This window comes from Saccopteryx leptura, chromosome 12 (assembly GCF_036850995.1).
Source record: "Saccopteryx leptura isolate mSacLep1 chromosome 12, mSacLep1_pri_phased_curated, whole genome shotgun sequence".
Taxonomy (NCBI): Eukaryota; Metazoa; Chordata; class Mammalia; order Chiroptera; family Emballonuridae; genus Saccopteryx; species Saccopteryx leptura.
In genome coordinates this window covers 50,566,799-50,590,050 of record NC_089514.1, presented here as the reverse complement: position 1 = coordinate 50,590,050, position 23,252 = coordinate 50,566,799, and the positions used below count along the sequence as shown (strand labels likewise).

At 35.0% G+C, this 23,252-nt stretch overlaps 1 protein-coding gene across 9 annotated transcripts in view; it reads left to right on the top strand.

Moving 5' to 3' along the window:
- CACNA2D1 (calcium voltage-gated channel auxiliary subunit alpha2delta 1) overlaps positions 1–23,252 on the top strand; it is a 587,655-nt gene that overhangs the window by 543,044 nt on the left and 21,359 nt on the right. For 7 of the 9 annotated variants that reach the window (XM_066354420.1, XM_066354419.1, XM_066354424.1 and 4 more), the window contains 11 exons: positions 3,539–3,642; positions 4,463–4,549; positions 6,259–6,326; positions 7,943–7,981; positions 9,710–9,781; positions 11,070–11,222; positions 11,308–11,360; positions 13,267–13,322; positions 13,682–13,811; positions 15,811–15,920; positions 18,749–18,831. In XM_066354420.1, the coding sequence (XP_066210517.1) occupies positions 3,539–3,642; positions 4,463–4,549; positions 6,259–6,326; positions 7,943–7,981; positions 9,710–9,781; positions 11,070–11,222; positions 11,308–11,360; positions 13,267–13,322; positions 13,682–13,811; positions 15,811–15,920; positions 18,749–18,831 (955 nt within the window). Of the gene's footprint in view, positions 1–3,538; positions 3,643–4,462; positions 4,550–6,258; positions 6,327–7,942; positions 7,982–9,709; positions 9,782–11,069; positions 11,223–11,307; positions 11,361–13,266; positions 13,323–13,681; positions 13,812–15,810; positions 15,921–18,748; positions 18,832–20,631; positions 20,721–23,252 lie in introns of all 9 variants that reach the window. The other 2 variants (XM_066354417.1, XM_066354423.1) reach the window with 1 other exon arrangement.

The following is a 23,252-nucleotide window of genomic DNA, read 5'->3' as shown; positions in this document are numbered from 1 at the left end:
AAGTACACTACAATAGTCTACTGCAAGAAACTGTACATTACTGTATAAGGATGTATTCTTCAGAGAAACAGATCATTATTCATAAATTAAATTGGAGTCATTGTTTAAAGTACTTATATTATTAAAATATTTCATTTTTTAGAAAGCTATTATGTGATTCCCCAGTGATGTATTTGCTTATCATATATATTACATAGTTTAAGAGATGTCAAAAGAAATTTTTCTTTTTGTAGCCAAAAACTAACCTAGTGAAATGAACATAATGGTTATAAGCTACAGCAGTGGTAATCAACCTGTTCCCTACCGCCCACTAGTGGGCGTTCCAGCTTTCACGGTGGACGGTAGTGGAGCAACCAAACAGCACCACGATTACATACTAATCGACTAACTGTTGACCAGTGAAGATCAGGACAGCGGTCAGACTCTGTTACAGGGCATCTGTATTGGGACCGCACCTGACCTCTTTCGTGACCACCTGGCCCGCATTTGCGAGCGGCCAGGTACTTGACCCACAGTCCACACCCGCTGCCCGATCCAGCGGGTAGTTTATGACTGATACTGTCACCCAAAAACTAGCAGTTCATCATTTTATTACCCCGTAGACAAAGAACTCCATGGTTCGATGCTTCTTTCTATGACAGAAACTGCCGGACAATGGAGACACCAATTAACATATTTTCATCTCGATTCCTGGATTTTAGGGTAATAGGGTGACATTCTAGGAACCCCCCCCCCCCTTGGACTGCCAAAACTAGCCGATGTCTTGCTACTTCACCTCGATCGCAAAGAAGTGATGCCATTGACCAACACCTGCTACATAAAATTTTATAAAACGCACAACCAGGGATACTCACTAACTTAGTCTTGTCTCGAAAAACTCTCGCTCAACCATGACACTTGTAACGTCGCGACCATGCAACAGACTTCAAGCGCATAAGTTTTGTTCACATTACGTAAGTGAAGCTAAACCGTTACATAATCGAAACTAAAGTCAGTATGGAGTTAGATTTCTGAGAGCAAGCACATGCTTACAGCTTCAAACAAAATATTGTGAAATATCATAAGCCCATGTCTCAAAAAATATATATATGCACGCGGCTATTCACCAGAGTTTCTGAAGATGGGTTTCATAGAATCTGTTGCAAATAAATAACATCCAATGTGTTTATTGTGCCATAAAACATTATCCAATGAGGCAATGAAGCCAACCCGATTACGAGAACATCTTCTACAAAGCATCCAAATGACAAGGACAAGCCCATTGAATATTTTCAGGAAATATATAAAAAAGTTCAGAATCGTTCAACTATTGTTGCATCATTTAAGAAACAACATACAAAGAATAAAGATGGATTAATTGCCACTTATTGCATTTCACAAATAATTGCAAAAAGTGGTAAAAAGCTATAATATTGGAGAAACTGTAATAATACCCTCTATAAAAGAATTTATCTCAACAGTAATGCATCAGGATATACCTCAAATTTTAGAAATGTTGCCCCTAAGCGATAGCACAGTAAAGTGACAAGTTGATGAAATGGCAGTTAATGTTGACAACAAACTTATAAGTATTCTCCAGAACTCTTCATTTTCCATGCAATTGGACGAATTTACCATTGCAGAAATGATGCTTTATTGGTGGCATATGTACGCTATTTTGATGAAAACAATATATTATGAGAAGAAATGCTATTCACAATAAATCTCATCACAGATATAAAAAGATTATCTATATTTAATACTGTGAGAACATACTTTACAAAAAATAATATTCCTTTGAATAATATTGTTGCATGCACTACTGATGGAGCACCATCAATGGTAGGTCGCTATCATGGGTTTGTTGCTTATTTGAAGCAAGAAGTGCCAAATATTTTATGTATTCATTGTGTGGTGCACAGACATCTTGTAAGAAAACATCTAAGTACAAGTTCTCCATTCATCATTAACTATAATAATTCGAGCCGTTAAACAAGATCAAATCCAATGCAAAGAATGATAGAATGTTTCGACAGCTTTGCCAGGCCAATAATGAAGATTTTATTAAGTTGCTTTTGCACACAGAAGTTCAGTGGCTGTCAAAGGGTACATCTTTGGCTAGATTTTTAGTATTATATGATAGTGTCATATAATTTTTTGAAAGTAATAGACCAATCTGTGTCAACAGTTAAGAACAGTAAAGAATGATGCCTTTTACTTGGCAGATATTTTGAAGAGGTTTAACGATGTCAATTTGCAGCTTCAAGGAGCTAATAAAATTCTTATAGGTTGCCAAAGTATTGTGCTATTATTTATTGACAAACTTGAACTACTTTGTCATAATCTATTGAAGAGAGAATTTCATCAGTTTCCTCAATTATCATCTATAAAAGATGATGTAACTCCAGAGGATATTGACAGATTCAGTGGCCACTTCAACAAACTTAAATTGGACATGGAAAAACAATTTGAAAATATTTTGAAATTGAAGGTGTATGACTGGATGAAAAATTCTTTTACTGCAAATATTGAAGAGGCTGATAACAACTTGCCAAGAAGAACTGTTAGAAATTAGATATGATGAAGAAAGTAAACATAAATTCGACAGTGGTGGATATGAAAACCTATGACAAAATAAAAAAATACTGGTCTTATATCCAAATATGTAGAAAATGGTATTCAGTTTATTGATACCTTTTCCTACTTCATATCTTGTGGAATCAGGATTTAGTGCTATTAATCATATGACGAAAGAAAGAAACTGCCTGAATATTTCCTAAAGGGGAGACTTCGCTTGTTCCTCACAAAAATTGAACAGGATGTTCAATATTTAGTTTCCCAGCATCAGCCTCAAGCATCCCACTAATAATTCAATGAAGTAATGTAATTTCTATGTATGCAAAGTATAAATAAAAAGATAGATTTAACTATATAAGTTGTTTTTTATAAAGATTTATTCTGCCAAACTTAGCAAAAATCCGACATAAACTACTTGGTAAGTAATTATTATTATATGCTTTAACTTGCTGTAACTCTGCTTTATAAAGTTTATAAAGTAAAGTTACTTCTCTACTTTATAAATCACCATTACTGTGGAACCAGTGGGCGGTTAGAAAACGTTACTACTAACAGAGATACAAAAGTGGGCAGTAGGTATAAAAAGGTTGACTGCCCCTGAGCTACAGGATATATTTGTATAGCTCTTCATTTTTTTTACTCTTCTTCAATGAATCTTACCTCTGTTTATCTTCGGAACAGACTGTAAAGTAGCCTGGGAAGACTTATTAATATTTAATTATCCTACTTACTGACTTGTCCAGAATTACCTAGTTAGTAAATGACAGAGTATAACTAGGAGTCAGCTTTTCCTGACCCTTTATATAATTCTGTGTATATCTATCGCTTAGTCGTAGTGTCATTTACTCTATCAAAGACTTCTAACTTCCTTAGACATAACTGTGATGTAGAAATATCTGTAAATTTCAGTTTTGTTCACCCAGAGAAAAGTAGGTTATTAGGTAGATTAAATAATAAAAATGATGAGCCATTTCCTCTTTAGGGCTGGAGAAAATTGGCAAGAAAACCCAGAAACATATGAAGACAGCTTCTATAAAAGGAGTTTGGATAATGATAACTATGTTTTCACTGCACCATTCTTTAACAGTAAGTGTTACTTTGGAATTTAGTTTTTCAATTAAAAAAATTAAATATTGCTACTACCTGCATTTACCCAAACAATATAAGATAATTGATCAGGTAGTCATTATTAGGTATACACTTTATGCTGACTTAGAAAAGACAGAAGCATCTATTTCATTGAGAGGGTAAAAAGCACCTACAGGAAAACAGTCATCCAGTAATGTAGAGGCAGCTGATCTACAGGTATGCATAATACAGAGAAACACATGTAGATAATTCCACATTTAACAAACTGAAAATATATTGAAAATGTTTAATGAATTTTAAAAAATATATTTAGTTTACTTCATTTTAATCAATTTAAGTATATTATTTATAAAAATTAATAATAGCCATATTTTAAATTATTTTATTATGTAATTTTCTCCACATTTTCTAATTTAATTACTCAACCCTTCTGGGGGTAGGTAATATTTATCCTCATTTTCACAGGTGGGAAAACTGAAGTTCAGAAAATTTCAGATTTGGCCAGGGACATATATCTTTCAAAATGCAAACGTGGTTTGGGGAAGCTAAGATCAATCCCTCCACTTCAGTTGCCTTCACAATGTTTTAGCAAATGTCCTGAACCCGAGAGCTGGCTTGTATCCATTAGATTGTGGAGTAGAAGTGGCCAAGCTGAGTAATTCACATCCCAAAGTCAATTTTTTTCTAACCAATTTATGGACACTCACTCCAGTTACCCTGGTATATATTATATATCTATGCTAGAATAGTTACCTATTGAAAAGAATTCAATATTATTTGATGTATCTAGATAGGTTTCTTTGTCATTTCTTTTTAGAAAGTGGACCTGGTGCTTACGAATCCGGCATTATGGTAAGCAAAGCTGTGGAAATATACATCCAAGGAAAACAACTTAAACCTGCAGGTATGCATATACATTGTATAAATATACAGAAACAAAATTAGATGTGACCTAAAATTTATATTATAAATGGGCAATGCTCATCAGGAAGGCTATCAGAAAGCTTTACCCAAAACAAAGTAAAAAACAGGCAAATTTTAAAAAACAATAAAATTTATAGTGTAAAAAGTCTGAGGAATTTTCAATGAAGCATGTGTACTTGTACACTTTTGAAATATATTTATGGAGTCAATTTAGTGTCATATATCAAAATTCAAAATGCTGGATCAGTCTAGCAATGCTACTCTAGAAGTCCATCCTAAAAGACACTTTCAAATACACAGAAGGGTACGTGGACAAGGCTGTGAATATCCGTAATGATGTAAACATGGAAAGTTTAGTTTCCATCATCGGAGAATAAATTATATACATCTAGACTGTGTATCTATTAAAAAATATTATGTAGAGATCTTCTCTTTAAAAAACTTCCTATAAAATAGATAGAAAAATGAATTTTTGTTAAAACAAATCAAACAAGAAAACAAAATTTTAGAACAGCATCAGTGGGAATTGGAACTAGGGTTAAATGAATAGATACAATACACAGGGACAGTCTCAGCATACTGTTTCAAGTTTATGATGCTCACTCCCAGAAAATCTGTAAAAATTTGAGACTTGGGTATTTCAGCTTAAGTCATTAGCGTTGTACTTACAGACTACGTGGGCAAACTACAGTGTGTCCATAAAGTCATGGAAGAATATGCAGTACAGTATACATCATAGTATATTTATGTCCATTTCCTTTTCTATGGCTTAGTTGTGTTTTTATGTTCTAGATTATGATTTTACAACCATGTTAGGACAGAGAAGTGACTTAGGTTAAGGTGTGCTTCGATATACACCAAAATTTGGGTTTATGTCATTGTCATAGGAATGGAACTGTGTAGTACCCCAAGGACCCTTGTAGCAACAATTATTATTTTTTTTCATTGTATGATTCAATACTGACTTTTTGAAAGGGCAGGTATTAGAGCACCTGGAGGAGGAAGATAAATTGCCTTCCTGCTCTTGAGGGCAGTCTTATCTCTCAGTGTTTCAACTACATAGGTGGATTCACCCCTTCTCTCCTTCCCTCAACTCCTTTGACTTACTTATTCTCTCAGACACTCCTTCATTCTTCTACTCTCCCACCCATGCATCCTCTCATCTTGTCATCTGTCCACTCTTTAATAAACATTACTTAAGCATCTATTGCATATGTTGGCAGAGTTAAGGAATTCTCATAAGACAATCTACTTGAATAACCTTCTATTAGTAAGGCTGCTCCTAACATTATCACTTACTTTTTTTTTTAGCTAATCATCTATATTAGTTAATTGGCCAGGTTGTGGCAAATGAATAAACTGTGTTATGAATATAAAGGAAGTTTACATTATAGTTGAAGAGCTGTCAGCATTACTTCTTAATGAAAACCCCAAGGAATAACTCTGTAATAAACATTGTATTCAACCCAAATTTAATGCTATTGCATAAAATACCTATTTATTGCAGCTAAGTAAAGTTGAAGTCAAATAAAATTTTCAATATGCAGCTGAAATTATTTTTTTAATCTCAAGAAACTTACATTTGCCTGCTCAGGAATTTTCAAATATGAAAGGAAAAATAGATATGTGAGAATCATAGCTACATTTTTTAAAGGTATATGTCCATATTTCTTTTACATTTTTTTTCAGTTGTTGGAATTAAAATTGATGTATATTCCTGGATAGAGAATTTCACCAAAACATCAATCAGGGATCCGGTAAGACTATTTATTAAAATTACTTTGCTATATATAAGGTCTACCGGAAAGTTCTGTCCATTTCTATCAAAACAAGTTTCGACACATAAGCACGTTTATTTGGCGCATGTGTGCCTCTTTATTTTTATCACTTAATGTATACGTACTGATGTAGCAAATTAACTAAAACAAAGTTGATTCACGTTAGTCTTATGTGTGAAGCCATAGTGTACCCATGGCTACTGATAAAGTTCATTTACGCCACTGTAATTTTTACAAATTTCAACAAGGAAGAAATGCTACAGAAGCATGTCTGTAGCATCCACCATATTCCCCGGATTTAGCACACTCTGACTATCACTTGTTTTTGTCCTTACAAAATTTTTTGAAGGGCAAAAACTTTAAAAATGAAGAAGATATCAAAGAAGCACTGGTTCAATTTTTCACATCAAAAGATAAAACATTTTTCAAAAATGGAATATACAAATTGCCCTCATGCTGGCAAGAAATCATTAATAATAATGGCAATAATATTATTTAATAAAGTTTATTGACGGTTAAGAAAAATTTGTATTTTGTTTTATTCCAAAAACAGACAGAACTTTCCGGTAGACCTTAATAATCTCAAATGTAAATAAGTGCACAAAATCTCATACAGAGGCAAAAGAAATTTTCTTTTTTTTTTGTAACAGAGACAGGGAGAGACAGAGAGAGGGACAGACAGGAATGGAGAGAGATGAGAAGAATCAATTCTTCATTGCAGCTTCTTAATTGTTCATTGATTGCTTTCCCATGTGTGCCTTGACCAGGCAACTACAGCAGACTGAGTGACCCCTTGCTCAAGCCAGCAACCTTGGGCTCAAGCTGGTGAGCCTTGCTCAAATGAGATGAGCCCGCGCTCAAGCTGGTGACCTTGGGGTTTTGAACCTGGGTCCTCCACATCCCAGTCCAACGCTCTATTCACTGTTCCACTGCCTGGTTAGGCAAGGCAAAAGAAATTTTCAGTTTCCCATTTTTTAAAGATTTTTTGTTTAATCATTTAATAAATATAAAAAATATTTCTGTTATAATTTGAAATGCTAGTGTAGATATGTATTAGTGGTTATTTTCTAATTTGTTTTTTTTTATTAAGTGAGAGGCAGGGAGACAGACAGACTCCCGCATGCACCCCCAAGAGGGATCCACTGGCAGACCCTCTGGTGTGATGCTCTGCCCATCTGAGGCCACTGATGCATCGCTTGTGCAACTGAGCTCTGTTAGCTCCTGAGGCTGAGGCCATGGAGCCGTACTCAGTGCCTAGGGCCAACTTGCTTGAACCATTTGAACAATGGCTGTGGGAGGGGAAGAGAGAGAGATAGAGGAGGAAGAGGAGGCGGAGGAGTGGAGAAGCAGATGGTTGCTTCCCCTGTGTGCCCTGACTGTGAATCGAACCTAAGACTTCAACATGCCGGACTGATGCTCTACCACTGAGCCAACCGGCTGGAGCCTATTTTCTAATTTTGAAGATGAAGTCATTATTTTTTTATTATAGAATAGAATGATCTTACATTCTGATTTATATTTGTAACATAGTAATAAAATGATATAATTAAAATTGAATTTAAAAAATGTGGTGATGATTGTATTTTGTCTTCCAGTGTGCTGGTCCAGTTTGTGACTGCAAAAGAAACAGTGATGTAAGAAAACTTTAAAAATTTTAACTATAATTTTTCTTGTTACTCTTGCTAAGATTTTATGATTAAAAAAAAGATGCAGGAAATATTAATCAAATGCTAAGAAAATTACTCCATAGAGTTGTGAGCTAATTCATAGGTAAGAATTTGAATTATATGCTTTTAATTCCTGACTTTAAATGCTTCTAATTTTAAAAAGATTAATGTATTATGGAGAATTATAATAAGCCATATCAATATGAACTATATTTTCTTGAAGAGATTTATATTTGCCTCTGTTTCTGGATGGAAAGTTTCTAACCGAAGCGTACTTCTCGGTTATCACTGCAGTCTCCTCTCTGTCCACCCCTGGACTGCTCCCTCCACAGATAGCTCGACTCTGCAGTGGGAGCCGGCCCTGGTGCGGCGGAGGGAGCCCTGAGTTGCTGCCGTCCTGTCTCACACTGTGTTTACAGTTATGCGGAGTGGTTTTAACTAACCTAGGAATTATAGAATTCATTATAAAGTTCTGCTATCTTGAACTGGATTTTACATTGCCATCCATTTTATTTCTGTTTGAGAGATTAAAAAAGCAAATGTGGACTTTCTTTGTTCAAAAGCTGAGGATACTCTAAGAATAATTCTAGATAAATTATTTAAAAAGCGAATAAAGAATGAATTCCACTCTTCTGTTCACCTTATCTACGTGAATATTTCCAAGGGAAACAATGGGTTTATATTACCTTATCACTTCTAGACATCAAAATTATAAGCCAATAATTTAATTATTTTTGTAGTTTGTCCATTTTACAGAGACTTTGTAAAAATAGATTATGAAAATTATGTTTTTAGAGCAAAGGTTTTAACAAGCTGCTTCCACAGTGGAAAATGGAATATACGGCCCCAGTTCTAAAAACAATGTTTTAGATTGTGATAACTGTGACTTTTATACAATAAAAATTATTAAATTGATTTATGCATCTAGACATGATTTAAACTGGGTGGGAATTTATTCTATATTTCAGGATTAATGAATTTTTTTAGTCACTAGCATTTACTGTTTTGCTTTTTAATTATTTTTTGATCGAGCATTTTAAGGAGACAGAGAGAGGGCAGGAAGAACTCATTTGTTATTAAACTCAGCTGTGCACCCACTGACCGCTTCCCCTGTATGCCCTGACCAGATGGCAAATCTGCAACCTTGGGGCTTCTGGAAGGCGCTCTCTCCGGCTGAGCTTGCTGGCCAGCGCTGCTTCTTTTAAATCTCAATTTATCCAACCAAATATTTTTAATATAAAATAGTTATAAATATTCTCAGGCTGCTATTTTTTTTTTTGAGTCTGTGAAACATGGTGTCTAAAATTTATTTTAAAATATTTTTAATCAAATCTTAAAATGTACTTAAAATAATTATACATTATAAAACATTTTGGTCTAATTTACTGAATCATTCACATGACTTTGGAGTGACAAATGGATTATTTCTAATTTGTTCTTAAGAGTCAAGACTGAGTAGTCAGTTTTATCTGGTTGGATAGTTGTGGAGTAGCAAGGCCTGAGGGTTTGATATGAATCTATGCATGCTCTTAATTTATTATCTTAGATCTCTTAAGCATACATGTTCAAGAGAAGACATAGTGATTTGAATTTTTCTCCTATTGTTGATATAATCATCTACATATTATCGACTAATGAAAATGCAACCTTCCAACTTTCCTAAAAATGTGTTAACTGCTATTTTTATTTTAATAGGTAATGGATTGTGTGATTCTAGATGATGGTGGCTTTCTTTTAATGGCAAATCATGATGATTATACTAACCAGGTATGAACCTAATGTGAAAAGAACTAAAGTTTCCTAAATATATTTTCAAGATCAATATTACAATAGTCCTTCATACCATAATAGAAATTGATGAGTTATTATTTTTTTTTTTGTATTTTTTCTGAAGTTGGAAACGGGGAGGCAGACAGACTCCCACATGCGCCCGACCGGGATCCACCTGGCACGCCCACCAGGGGGCGATGCTCTGCCCATCTGGGGCATTGCTCTGCTGCAACCAGAGCCATCCTCAGCGCCCGGGCCAACTTTGCTCCAATGGAGCCTTGGTTGCGGGAGGGGAAGAGAGAGACAGAGAGGAAGGAGAGGGGGAGGGGTGGAGAAGCAGATGGGTGCTTCTCCTGTGTGCCCTGGCCGGGAATCGAACCCGGGACTCCTGCACGCCAGGCCGGCACTCTATCACTGAGCCAACTGGCCAGGGTGATGAGTTATTTTTATTACAAATTTTCAAGTGCTTAATATTATATGGTATTAAGAAATGCATCTTAAATCTAAGTTTACTTATATATGTTAGTTGAGTTTACTTTCTAGTACTCACAGTAATTAAACCATATAGCTAAGGATCTGAATATGACATGAACTTTTTATTTTTGCTTTCAGAAATTTAGAATATTTTCATATACTAATTATCAGTTGATAATGTCTAGCTTAATACATGGCTGGGTTGAAACAGGTGAAGTTTCTACTCCCAAATTTGCAAAATGGCAGCACACAGTCTGTTTGGTTCACACAGAATTTTTAACAAATTAGAATTTGTTGCCAATCTATTTTGTTACTGAATCTACATTTCTGGCTTCTCAAAAAAAATAAAAGATCTCTCAATGACCTTTTTCTACCTAAAAATGTTGATGGACTGGAGTTTAGTATTAAACTGTAGGTTAATCTTCTGATAACACTAGAAGTTGTCCCTGTAGATGACTCACTAAAGTTCATCACAGTCCCTAGAAATTTCTTTCTTTCTTACGTACCCATCCATTTTTCTTATTTATGCTACTTTTCTCAGCCCCTGAAGGCATTTAATTGTATCCTTAATTCTGAGTAGATTGTGTCCATTCCTTCCACAAATATCACACAGAGCCATTGAGTAATTAGAACATCTAATCTCATTTGCATTCTTTCGGAGTGTCATATCCTGGTTTATTATTTGCTTTTGTTTTAAAGCTCTCAACTATATAGTTTTAGTACTCAGTTCTTTGTATTATTTCTTTTCATTGTATTGGTTCAGGTGTTAACATTTGACTTTAATTTGAAATCGTTTTCTTTTCTGTGCCAGATTGGAAGATTTTTTGGAGAAATTGATCCAAGTTTGATGAGACACCTGGTTAATATATCAGTCTATGCTTTTAACAAATCTTATGATTATCAGTCGGTGTGTGAGCCTGGTGCTGCACCAAAACAAGGAGCAGGACATCGCTCAGCATACGTGGTCAGTAATGTCCATGTCGCCCCTTCCTATCCAAGGAACGTTCAGTGTAGATTAATGCAGTGACTTTTCCATTATATTTTCCTAGCCATCAATAGCGGACATATTACACATTGGCTGGTGGGCTACTGCTGCAGCCTGGTAAGTCAACATTGTATTTTTATCAATAATAAGAGAAAGATGTCAAATAGTAAGGAACTTGATGAAAATATGAATTTTGTGACATGTAAATAATTATTATGGGAGTTACTGTTTTTGTTGTTTTGGGCAGCACATATTGGTGATACTTATAAATAGTTCCTCCTATGTGATCAGTGTAAAGCTAGGACAATTATTTTTTTTTAATATGAAAACAATGTTATGCTCATGCAAACTTCAGCCTCTTTAAGAGACTTCTTTTTTCTATCGGTCCTTTTCATTTGTCTCTCTTCTTTATACTCTACTCAATTTCTTAAATTTTAGGTGTTTATATCTCTACTATATATTTATTGCCTTCAATATCCAAATTAGATTTCTTCATCAATCCAATTCACTCCATGATGACTTATCTTTCTACTTCTTTACTGTTCATATAAAGGCTGGCATAGTTTAAGAGGCATCATCTTGCTGAAATGGATCTAATTCTTTTATTTTTCATTGACTCCATCCTTCTACATCCTTTACCCCTCACCTATAACCTGCCACCTATGAAAATGAGACATTTAAACTGCTTAGTGAAGCACTATGGGAAGTCTGGAAGATCAAGTTTGTCATTGTTTGGTTCTGGTTAGTCAAGTAATTAAACCTCCTGTTGAGTCTGGGATCCATTCTCTCCCTCCCTCCCTCCCTCCTGCCTCTTTCTTCAGTATCAGTGCTCTACTGTACTATCCCAGCCTTAGCCCATGGAGGGTAACCTCTAATATTCATTTGATATTGAGGCTTTCCCAACTAAAATTAAATGATTATAAAGTTGCAAAGATGGTAACATTTAAAAACTTACTATTCTGGAAAAATTTGTGAAAAATGATGCTTTCTGTTGTGAAAATTAGATGTATGTATTAATTTGCATAGGTTTTCTAAATCTTAAATTGATTCTAAAATACTTAATTGCCTCTCTGTTTTTTTCTGGCTAGAATATCTCCCCTTTCACCAACTGCCATTCTTTCTAAACTAAACTCAGTTCCAGATGACTATACTAATATTAGGTGCAATCATCCTTTCATTACAAACTGAAATGTGCCATATGCCATGTAGAACAGTGGTCCCCAATTTTTGGGGGGCCATGGACCAGTTTAATGTCAGAATATATTTTCATGGACCAGCCTTTAAGGTGGGATAGATAAATGTATCACGTGACCGAGACAAGTGTCAAGAGTGAGTCTTAGACAGATATAACAGAGGGAATCTGGTCATTTTTAAAAAATAAAACATCACTCAGACTTAAATATAAATAAAACAAAAATAATGTAAGTTATTTATTCTTTCTCTTCAGACCAGTACCAAATGGCTCACGGACCGCTACCGGTCCGTGGCCTGGGGGTTGGGACCACTGATGTAGATGATATGTATATTTCATTTCACAAATGGCACATTATGTATTTGCAAATATATTCTATATCATAAAGTAAATAGTTTATAACCCCACAGCACAAAGTTCTTTTTATTTTATTTTTTTAGGGTTTTTCTTCCACCTGAATTTTAAAACTAAAGGGAGAAATCCTGACTGTAAAACCTATGAACTGAAATATTGATATTCTACCTCAGTTACCACTTCCCCACAACCTCATTCCACGTTATACCTCCTCACACATGTGTCTTCATTTGGTCCTAAGCACATCTGACTTCATGGCTTCTTCAACAGAAAATACTTTGCAATGTTTTCTATAATTTAAGAAATACATCAAATGCTTCTAAACATTTTATTAGCAAATTCAAAATTTTCCCCAGAAAGATGAAAAAGTAAATGTGTTTATGTGTATATGAAAATTTCCTTGGGTTTTTAGTATATAATTTATAAAAATAAAAACTTGTCCATTCTTATCAATAATTATTCATATTTAAAATTCAGGTCTATTCTACAGCAGTTTATTTTGAGTTTGACCTTTCCACGACTTCTTGAGGCAGGTATGTAAATGCTCAGATATTGTCAAGATAATTAAAATTTTATTTTTAGATGTGCTGACTTTAACAATCTCAGTGAGAAAGAATGCATTTGTGTGTGTGTATATGAGAGAGAGATTATCCATTTGACACTTGTAGGTTGAAATCTTTTTGTAAAAACTTCCCTATCTCACATTGGCCACTATTATGTAGGTGTGATATATTTGAATAGACTTATTCTACTGAAATTTATTGGGCACATTACACAGCAATAAACAAGCCTATCAAGGTGCCTGCCCTTATCCAGTTGTTTCCCTCCATGATAAATAAAGGGGAATTGCCTACAGTGTCCTCTCTTGATGGTGGTCTTTGTTTCTCCACAGTTGAGATGGAAGATGATGACTTTACAGCCTCTCTGTCAAAGCAGAGTTGCATTACTGAACAAACACAGTATTTCTTTGATAATGACAGCAAATCATTCAGTGGTGTATTAGACTGTGGAAACTGTTCCAGGTAATTTTTTTCTTCATTTTTAGACCAATTTCTACTTCACTAAGAAATACAATAGTATTTACTGTATATAATCGTTATGGAAAGTAATGGAGATTTTGTTGTTTGAGTCTGAGAAAATTGAGTAATGTTTTAAGATGAAAACATCACAAATCTTCACTTTAAAATTTTTAAAATTCTAACTTTGTAAGTTATAATCCCTCATATGGTCAAGAAATCAGTACCCACTTATAGGCAGAACATAGTAAAATTCTATTATATTTAAATGTATTTTTTTTTTATCTAAAAGAACCCATATTAAATTTTTTTTTTAAGTAAAGAAAATTACTTATATATATAGCTACTAAACAGGTTTACAAAAAGATATTCAGGGGTGTTTGTTCTAATTCCAATCTTCACTAATGTTTAGAATTGAAGCTATGTTTGATTTGAAACTGGAAGAACTGGAAGAAAATATTTCCTAAGGTCAAGGTTAATGTTAATTACCAGTATCGATAAAACATTTTGGAAATGATGGAGAATTTAATTTTGTTGTAATGGGATAGAGGAGAAAGCCTGGTAGGAATTTTTGAAGTTTTGAAAGAAGAGTGAAAATCCATGTCATAGGATCCCTGAGAAAGGAGTGAAAGGCAGAAGTGTTGGGATACTTTGTTTTTAGTGACTGCAGGCTGGTTATTCTAGAAGAAATATTAACATAGAGAAAAGGAAATGTGAGGAGGTGCAGTAACCTGAGCACGCAGAAGCACTGGAATTGTTAGTTGCTAGGAATTCAGAAAAGAAGTTTATAACAGTTAAAAAATATTTTCAGGAATGTGTTACCTGAAACCAGCATGAATTTTTAATAGACATGGTCAGTATGATTTCATGACTTAACTTTAGCTAACCTTTATGTCTTAAGAGGAGGTAGAGGGCATAAAAAGGAGGAGAAAGGGGAGGACAGTCGGGCATGAACTCAGAAGAAAGCAGACTGTCTTTTTTAAAGATTAGTTTTTGGCCTATCAACTTCAGGAAAACACATTGTAGTGTGTTTTATGGGTACAACAGAATGAGTTTCAGAGTCCTTTGGTCTTTCATTAATTGATGTTCAGTAATAGCAATGTGTTCTTAAAAGTTGGCTAAATTAAATTGCAAAGATCATTATAATCAAAATATTAGGTTGACTCATTTTTTTATTCATTTTATTCTTGTGTCCTAAGTTCAATGGGGAAAAAAGCAAGACAATCCTACTTCTTTGAAAATATATAACCATAAAGAAATTACTCTAAAGGTAGATTTTTTTTTATCATGCTTGCTACAGAAGACAGAAACAACTTAAGATGTGGATAAAACACTTAATGGAATTTAAAGCTCTTGACTTTGTCTATATCTGTGTTGTCCAGTTCAGCAGTTACCAGCCACAGATGCCTATTTCAATTGTCAGTTACAATTTATATTAAAATTTTGTGCCTCAGTCGCACTAGTCACATTTCAGGTGCTCAGTTAGCCTTATTATCTATTTTATTGGATAGGAAAAAAAATGTTTTTTTCCATTTTCACAGAAAGTTTGCTGAACAACATTGATCTAGTCTTTACTTGGCCATTAGTTTGGGCAAGATCCTGAGCTGTATTTGTACTCCTGGTTTCTTTATCTTAAAATAAGGCAACTTTGGCATATTTCCAGTGATAAATAGCACTAATTCCTAAACATGTAAAATAAACATTTCTCTATGAGTTCCCACAACTAAATAGTGCTAATTTTGTATTGAGGACTATCATTTTTTAAAAACACATTTAAAACATCTACTGTACTTTTCTGGTATTAATTTTAGAGAGGGAATGTATGCATACTAATAAATTAAACAGCAATCTATCTTCTAGAATCATTCTCATTCTATTGGTGTTGGTGATTCTTTGTGTTTCAAGATGTGATATTTTGCCTTTTGTTTTAATATGTTAAGAATCTTTGAAGATTTTCTTTCCAAGAAGATAATGTTCTCTTATTTTTTTAACATTTATTTTGCAGAATCTTCCATGTAGAAAAACTTATGAACACCAACTTAGCATTCATAATGGTTGAGAGCAAAGGGACTTGTCCCTGTGACACACGATTGCTCATACAAGCAGAGCAGAATTGTATCCTTTCACATTGGAGATGTTTGGAATGGAAAGCCATCCTAAACTAATGTATTTATAACCTCGTCATGTTGTTTATGCTCAAAAAAGATACAGTGTGTCCGTAAAGTCATGGTGCACATTTGACCCGTCACAGGAAAGCAACAAAAGATGATAGAAATGTAAAATCTGCACCAAATAAAAGGAAAACTCTCCCAGTTTCTGTAGGATGATGTGGCAGCATGCGCAGATGATGACATAACACCGTGTATACAGAGGAGCAGCCCACGGCCATGCCAGTGGAGATGTGGACGGTACAGAGGAAAGTTCAGTGTGTTCTGTGGCTCACTAAATTCAAATAGGTGACCAAAGTGCAATGTGAATATCGGTGCGTTTATAATGAAGCGCCACCACATAGGCATAACATTATTCGGTGGGATAAGCAGTTGAAGAAAACCGGCAGTTTGGTGGAGAAACCCCGTTCTGGTAGGCCATCAGTCAGTGACGAGTCTGTAGAGGCTATACAGGATAGCTACCTAAGGAGCCCTAAAAAATCTGTGCGTGAGTCCACATCGAACTGCACTGAATAGGTATGAAACTGGGAGAGTTTTCCTTTTATTTGGTGCAGATTTCACATTTCTATTGTCTTTTGTTGCTTTCCTGTTACCAGTCAAAAGTGCACCATGACTTTACGGACACACTGTATTATAGAGTAATCACCTTACAAAGGCAGACTGGACCCCTCATGCAAAATTTGGTTTGGATGGCAAGATGGGTGATGCTACATATGTACCAAAAGAATGTGAAAGGTTTCTTACTCGTGTAATCAGGTTTGGTGGAGAGAGCAGTGCAGGCCCCCCAGGCGATCTTACAGTGGCTTGAGAGAACAGGGAGGAGCAGCTGCCTTGGGATATTATGGTGCTGGGTTCTTGCCTGTGCTGGATGGGGCTAGTGTGGTTCAGACTTCCCAGAGTGCCAAGCGAGGGAGTGCTTAGGCTTCCCTATCAGCTTGCCCAGCTGTGGGACACAGGAAAAGGGGAGCATTGTGGTTCAAAAGCTGTCAATAGTCAGTCATCCAAAATAGTCAGATATGGTATATACCAGGGGTAGTCAACCTTTTCATACCTACCGCCCACTGTTGTATCTCTGTTAGTAGTAAAATTTTCTAACTGCCCACTGGTTCCACAGTAATGGTGATTTATAAAGTACGGAAGTAACTTTGCTTTATAAAATTTATAAAGCAGAGTTACAGCAAGTTAAAACATATAATAATAATTACTTACCAAGTACTTTATGTCAGATTTTCGCTAAGTTTGGCAGAATAAATCTTTATAAAACAACTTACTATAGTTAAATCTATCTTTTAATTTATATATACTTTGGTTGCTTTGCTACCGCCCACCATGAAAGCTGGAACGCCCACTAGCGGGCAGTAGGGACCAGGTTGATTACCACTGGTATACATGTACAATGGAATATTATTTGGCCTTAAAAAAAAGGAAATGCAATTGTATGCTACAATTGCAATAGCAATAACACTAAAACTACTTTTGGTGGTAAACATGCAGAATGGCATACAATTACTATTAAAGAATTGTATGCAGAGCCCTGCATACAATTGTATGCAGAGCTCCTATAATTTTACATTTACCCATGCTGTTTTTGAAAAAAAAAGGTTCTCACCTATATTTGGAATTGACATTATTTATTTATTTATTTATTTATTTATTGTATTTTTCTGAAGTTAGAAACGGGGAGGCAGTCAGACAGACTCCCACATGCGCCCGACTGGGATCTACCTGGCACGCCCACCAGGGGGCGATGCTCTGCCCATCTGGGGCATTGCTCTGCTGCAACCAGAGCCATTCTAGCACCTGAGGCAGAGGCCAAGGAGCCATCCTCAGCGCCTGGGCCAACTTTGCTCCAATGGAGCCTTGGCTGCAGGAGGGGAAGAGAGAGACAGAGATGAAGGAGAGGGGGAGGGGTGGAGAAGCAGATGGATGCTTCTCCTGTGTGCTCTGGCTGGGAATCTAACCCGGGACTTCTGCATGCCAGGTCGACGCTCTACCACTGAGCCAACTGGCCAGGGGGAATTGACATTATTAAGAATTGGTTTATGTTTCCCTCTTAATAAATAGAGCGCACCCAGATTCTCTTTTGTGCTGTTTTACAAATATGACCCTGTTTTATACTCTGCATCATTTCTGCATTTCGTCCACTTATTGTCTACAAATATTTATTCAGCACTTGCTATGTTCCAGGGACCATATACAGTAAAAAAATTTTATGTTGATCTCTGCACACAGCCCCTAGTCTGGCAAGAAAAAATCTGTGGCAGTTTAATTTTTTTTTTTTTTTTTTTTTTTTTTGTGACAGAGACAGAGAGAGAGACAGAGAGAAGGACAGATAGGGACAGATGGGCAAGAAGGGAGAGAGATGAAAAGCATCAATTTTTTGTTGCGGCACCTTAGTTGTTCATTAATTGCTTTCTCATATGTGCCTTGACCTGGGGGCTACAGCAGAGCGAATGACCCCTTGCTCAAGCCAGTGACCTTGGGCTCAAGCTGGTGAGCTTTGCTCAAATCAAATGAGCCCACGCTCAAGCTGGCGACCTAAGGGTTTTGAACCTGGGTTCTCTGCATTGCAGTCCGACGCTCTATCCACTGCGCCACCGCCTGGTCAGTGTGGCAGTTTATTCTTAAATCCCCAAGTACTTGAACTGGCTGTGTTGGTATAAAGTAATGCATAGGCATCTCTTACTGGCTTTGGGAAATAAATATATTGTATTTTCATTTTTTTAAATTGTGGGGGGATGAAGTAATTTCATATTCCTTAACAAGTTTCTTTAGCTGAAGGTCCAAATCCTTGCATTATGGTTAAGCAACCCAGACACCGAAAGGGGCCTGATGTCTGCTTTGATAACAATGTCTTGGTAAGACCAAACGTTTACTATTTTAAATACTTTATCTCAATGGTCATTGTCCACAAGAATTTAAGGAGCTGTGGTGTTTCGCATTAACATGATGTATTTTCTGGTAAATAGATTTTTTATTTCAATATTTTTCATGGTTAGCATAAGCTTAAATGTTGCTTCTTCTATCTGTCCTTCCGAAAGAAAGTGTACTTTCAAACACAATTGTAATCAATTTAGTAATAATCCAATATTACAAATCTGATGATTTTAAAGACATTCTAAAAAAAATAGTAACTGGCGGTAAATATTACTTATAGTATATGAGTTGCATACCTTTATTTATATTCTAATCCTGAAGATATAATAGTTACTTCTATTAGTTTGGGTTTAGTCCTCATTCTGGGTATTTAAAAACCCATTAAACAGTTATTGTCCAATTATTTTATAATTTCACCTTTTTTGACATGGATTGTAATTCTATCATATATTAGATTTATATTAATTATCTTAACTGTATTTTTATATTGTTTGAAATTAGACCAGGTCAATAACACAGGATTAAGTTGAATTGAAATATTTCTTTTAATTGAATTTATTTTTATATTGTTCGAAATAAGACTAGGTCAGTTATATAGGGTTAAGTTGATAAAATTTTACAAACTGTATTTAATGTTATTTAAACACACTGCTAATTTTTCTATAGGTCAGCTATCTTTCCTTAACAGTATTCTGACCTACTGTGTCTGTAATTAGTTTTATACATTTAAAATTAGTTTAGAAACTTTATTCTCAAACATAATGGCCACAAAATGCCTGGCCACATTCAAAAATCAATTTAAAATATTCCACAATTCTGATGTTTCAATGTGTGGCTTTGCATTTAGTGGCCTGCACACAACAGTGAGCATGCAAACAGAACATTATCATCTTTGGGCCTGTTTTTAGAATAAACAGTTCCTATCACTGACTGGTTGCTGTGCATGTTTAGAGGTTATTATTTATTTAGAATGAACTTGCCTACTATGTATGTATTTACTCCAATATACATAGTCACATTTGTCCCAGAAAGAATAATGCATTTCTATAGATACATATTATGCAATTAGATGATATAAATTATAACTGGAATAAAGAAGAAATAAAATCAGTGTTGCTGAATAAGGCTACAAAAGCAAGATGTCTTTAGCAAGTAAATCTTAGTTATCTCTGTGAGGACTACTGCTCATTCCTCTTTGGTGGAGAAAGTGATGCCAAGTTGCAGCAAATTGTTCTTTTTCATTTTACCAAATTAAATTTAAATGATATTCAGATGTGTGTACATTCATTGTTTTATCTACTATACCTTTAAGAGCTTTGCACATGTCAAATCATTCCCCAGGGATATTGTCACTCATTAAGGGAACTGCTTATTAACTACTTGCAATCAAAGACTGAGGTGAAATTCATTCAGATGAACTTTAAAGATCATATAAAAAACCCTATTCTGAAAAGTATTTTCACTCTAGGAAACTATATTTTAATCAAGGCATTAAAAAGATTTAAGAAAATCTCAATAATTCAAGTTTCTGTAAATTATACAGTGGATTGTGCGTGAAAGTACAACTCTTGCTCAGTAGCTTAATGTGCTAATAATGTCTTTGTTCTTTAGCAGTGGAATGTTTGGTAATGCTTACTTGCGATGGTCACTGAATCTGCGCTGGATGGAGGCTCACATAAACTGCTAACTGCCAGCAAATTGCATGAAATCTCATCTTGTATGTCTTCTTTTTGTGTTTTCTTTCCTTTTCCTGTACTTGCTACTTTGCCCGTTATTAATAGGATCAACTTGTATGCACAACGAGTCGTGCCTGTACCATGATGTCAGCTCCTATCTTCATTTTACTGCAAGTTTTCATGTGGTGTGGATGGTCAGTCACTTTCTCTAATTTTTCTTTGTTTTTGTGTTTGGCTTGAAATTAAAAAAAAAAATCCATATCCCTAAATGCACTATAACTGTCCTGAAACAAGGTTATTAAAATCCCAATTCTAATGTTTTGTGAATAACTCATTTCAAATGTTGCATAAGTTTCTAATCTTAAATAGAACATAGCAGCATTCTGCATTTATTTTAAAAATCAGGTTTTTTAATAGACATAAAGTCAATGTGGAGAAAAAATTATACATGCTTCATGATGTCTAAATTTTACTAGAGAGAAGTATCCTAAGAATAATCATTAGAGCTGGTCGTCTCAATTTATTTTCAAGAGATACTAACATAAAAATAATGAGTTATTTCAAGCTTATCAATCATTGCATAATAAATGTATCATTCCATTTTTTTCTTTTTTAAACAAATATGGTTTAAACAACTCTTCAGACTTTTATTACCAAAATGATGATCTTATTGAAATATTTTAGTATAAGAGCTTCCAATTTTTAAATACATTTTGTTTAACATCACATACATTATCAAGAGCAAAATTATCATTACTACCTTTTTATCATTGATCTGAATTTCATAATCAATATGACTAAATAGATGTTTTAGGGCCTGAGTTTTTGTTCAGGGTTCCATTTATAATTTTGCAATTTTTCTGATGCTTTGGACTTACTATGATTATTGTTACTTGAGCAACTTTGGTGATGTTCTTTTACTGTTGTCCAGGTATTCATTGATTAGGAAACCACTAGATGGAGATGTGGCCATTACTATAAGTAGGGTGAGCTTATTAGGGGTGGAGGGAAATGCACTGCAGAGGGATATTAAAACACAACTGAATTTCTCCTGGGATAACAAAACAATGGTTTTCACAGAAAGAAATTCCACATGAAGGAAAGCTATCTGGTTTAAATTATCTCTCTATATGGACATATTTTTTAAATTGATGTCTAGAAGTGATTTCTGGTATCATAATCATACCATTTACATATTAAAAGTATTGTAAAATCACATTTTTTATACTTGTCCCTATTTGTAAGCATGATAGAAATGAGCAAACTAAAACTTAAGGGTAAAAAACTATTACAGTATATTTTACAGGTGAAGACTAGTGGGAAACAGATGCAAGTATTCAGTCAACTTCTTTTTTAATAGGTCACTTCCAATTTTACCTTTGCTTTAAAAATCTATAAGTAACAATGAAAGACATTTTTTTACATAAGATTTGCCAAAAGTATAATTTAAAATTTTCCTCTGATGATTTTTTCTTCTTTCATCATAACTATAAATTTACCAAGAAAAATAAATATCACCATAGACCCAACTAGATGGGATCAATACATTTTATCAAAATAATCCCCCCCCAAAGTGAGAAGCCGGAGGGGGGTGGACTGGGATGGGATACAGACAGACAGACTCCTGCATGCACTGACCGGGATCCACCTGGCATGCCCACTTGGGGGCGATGCTTAGTTCCTCTGAGTGTTGCTCTGCTGCAATCAGAGCCATTCTAGTGCCTGAGGCGGAGGTCATGGAGCCATCCTCAGCGCCCAGGCCAACTCTGCTCCAATGGAGCCTTGGCTGTGGGAGGGAAAGAGAGAGATAGAGAGAAAAGAGAGGGGGAAGGGTGGAGGAGTAGATGGGCGCTTCTCCTGTGTGCCCTGGCTGGGAATCGAATCCGGGACTTCCACACACCAGGCTAATGCTCTTCCGCTGAGCCAACTAGCCACGGTCTAATGAAATAAATTTTGAAAGATGAAAAGAGCACATCTGGGATTTCTTTATATTTGTGTCCTGGAGAAATATATAACAAAGCTTGGGGTGAGGACTTTTAAAACACAGTGTGGTACAGTGAATTTACTCTATGCAATGTTTAGAGTTTAGGAAGTATTTTCTCTGAAACAATAGGAAGTTGATAAAAATAATAAAATATTTCAAAAAAAGGGATTAGTTGGCAGTTCTCTGCATTTTTGACCAATAAAGCCTACAGTGTAAGCATCAGTGTTAGTCTGCTATAACTAGGAATTTACATGGATTAGATTGTGCTCAGAGGAAATCTGGGATGGTGGTGTCATCTTCTAACGTATGATGACTCTCAAAGCATTGAAAGAGTGGCTGTCTAAAGCTAGGACTCTTCCACCCTTTGGAGTCTGAAAAGGATATGGGGCCCTGCACCATGAGGACTTTATTAAAACACTAGTGGTCAAGTGAGACCTTGTGACAAGAGCTTTTTGAAGACTGAAGTGGTAATGGGGAATAAAAGAAAAACAAAGCTAAAGTTTAAGAAAGAAGAAATCAAAGCAAGCTAATAATGTGTGCATTGATGAAATTAATTTTATGAAAACCTAATTTATAAAAACACATTGGGTACATGAAAAATGACTATGCAGAAATAAATGTGTGTATATATGTACATTTTAATATCTGAATCAATATACTACCTACCTCATGAGTTAATGTAAGATATATTAAGTATGTTAAAGTGCTGTGTAGGAGAACAAATTATTTTCGAGAATTTTAT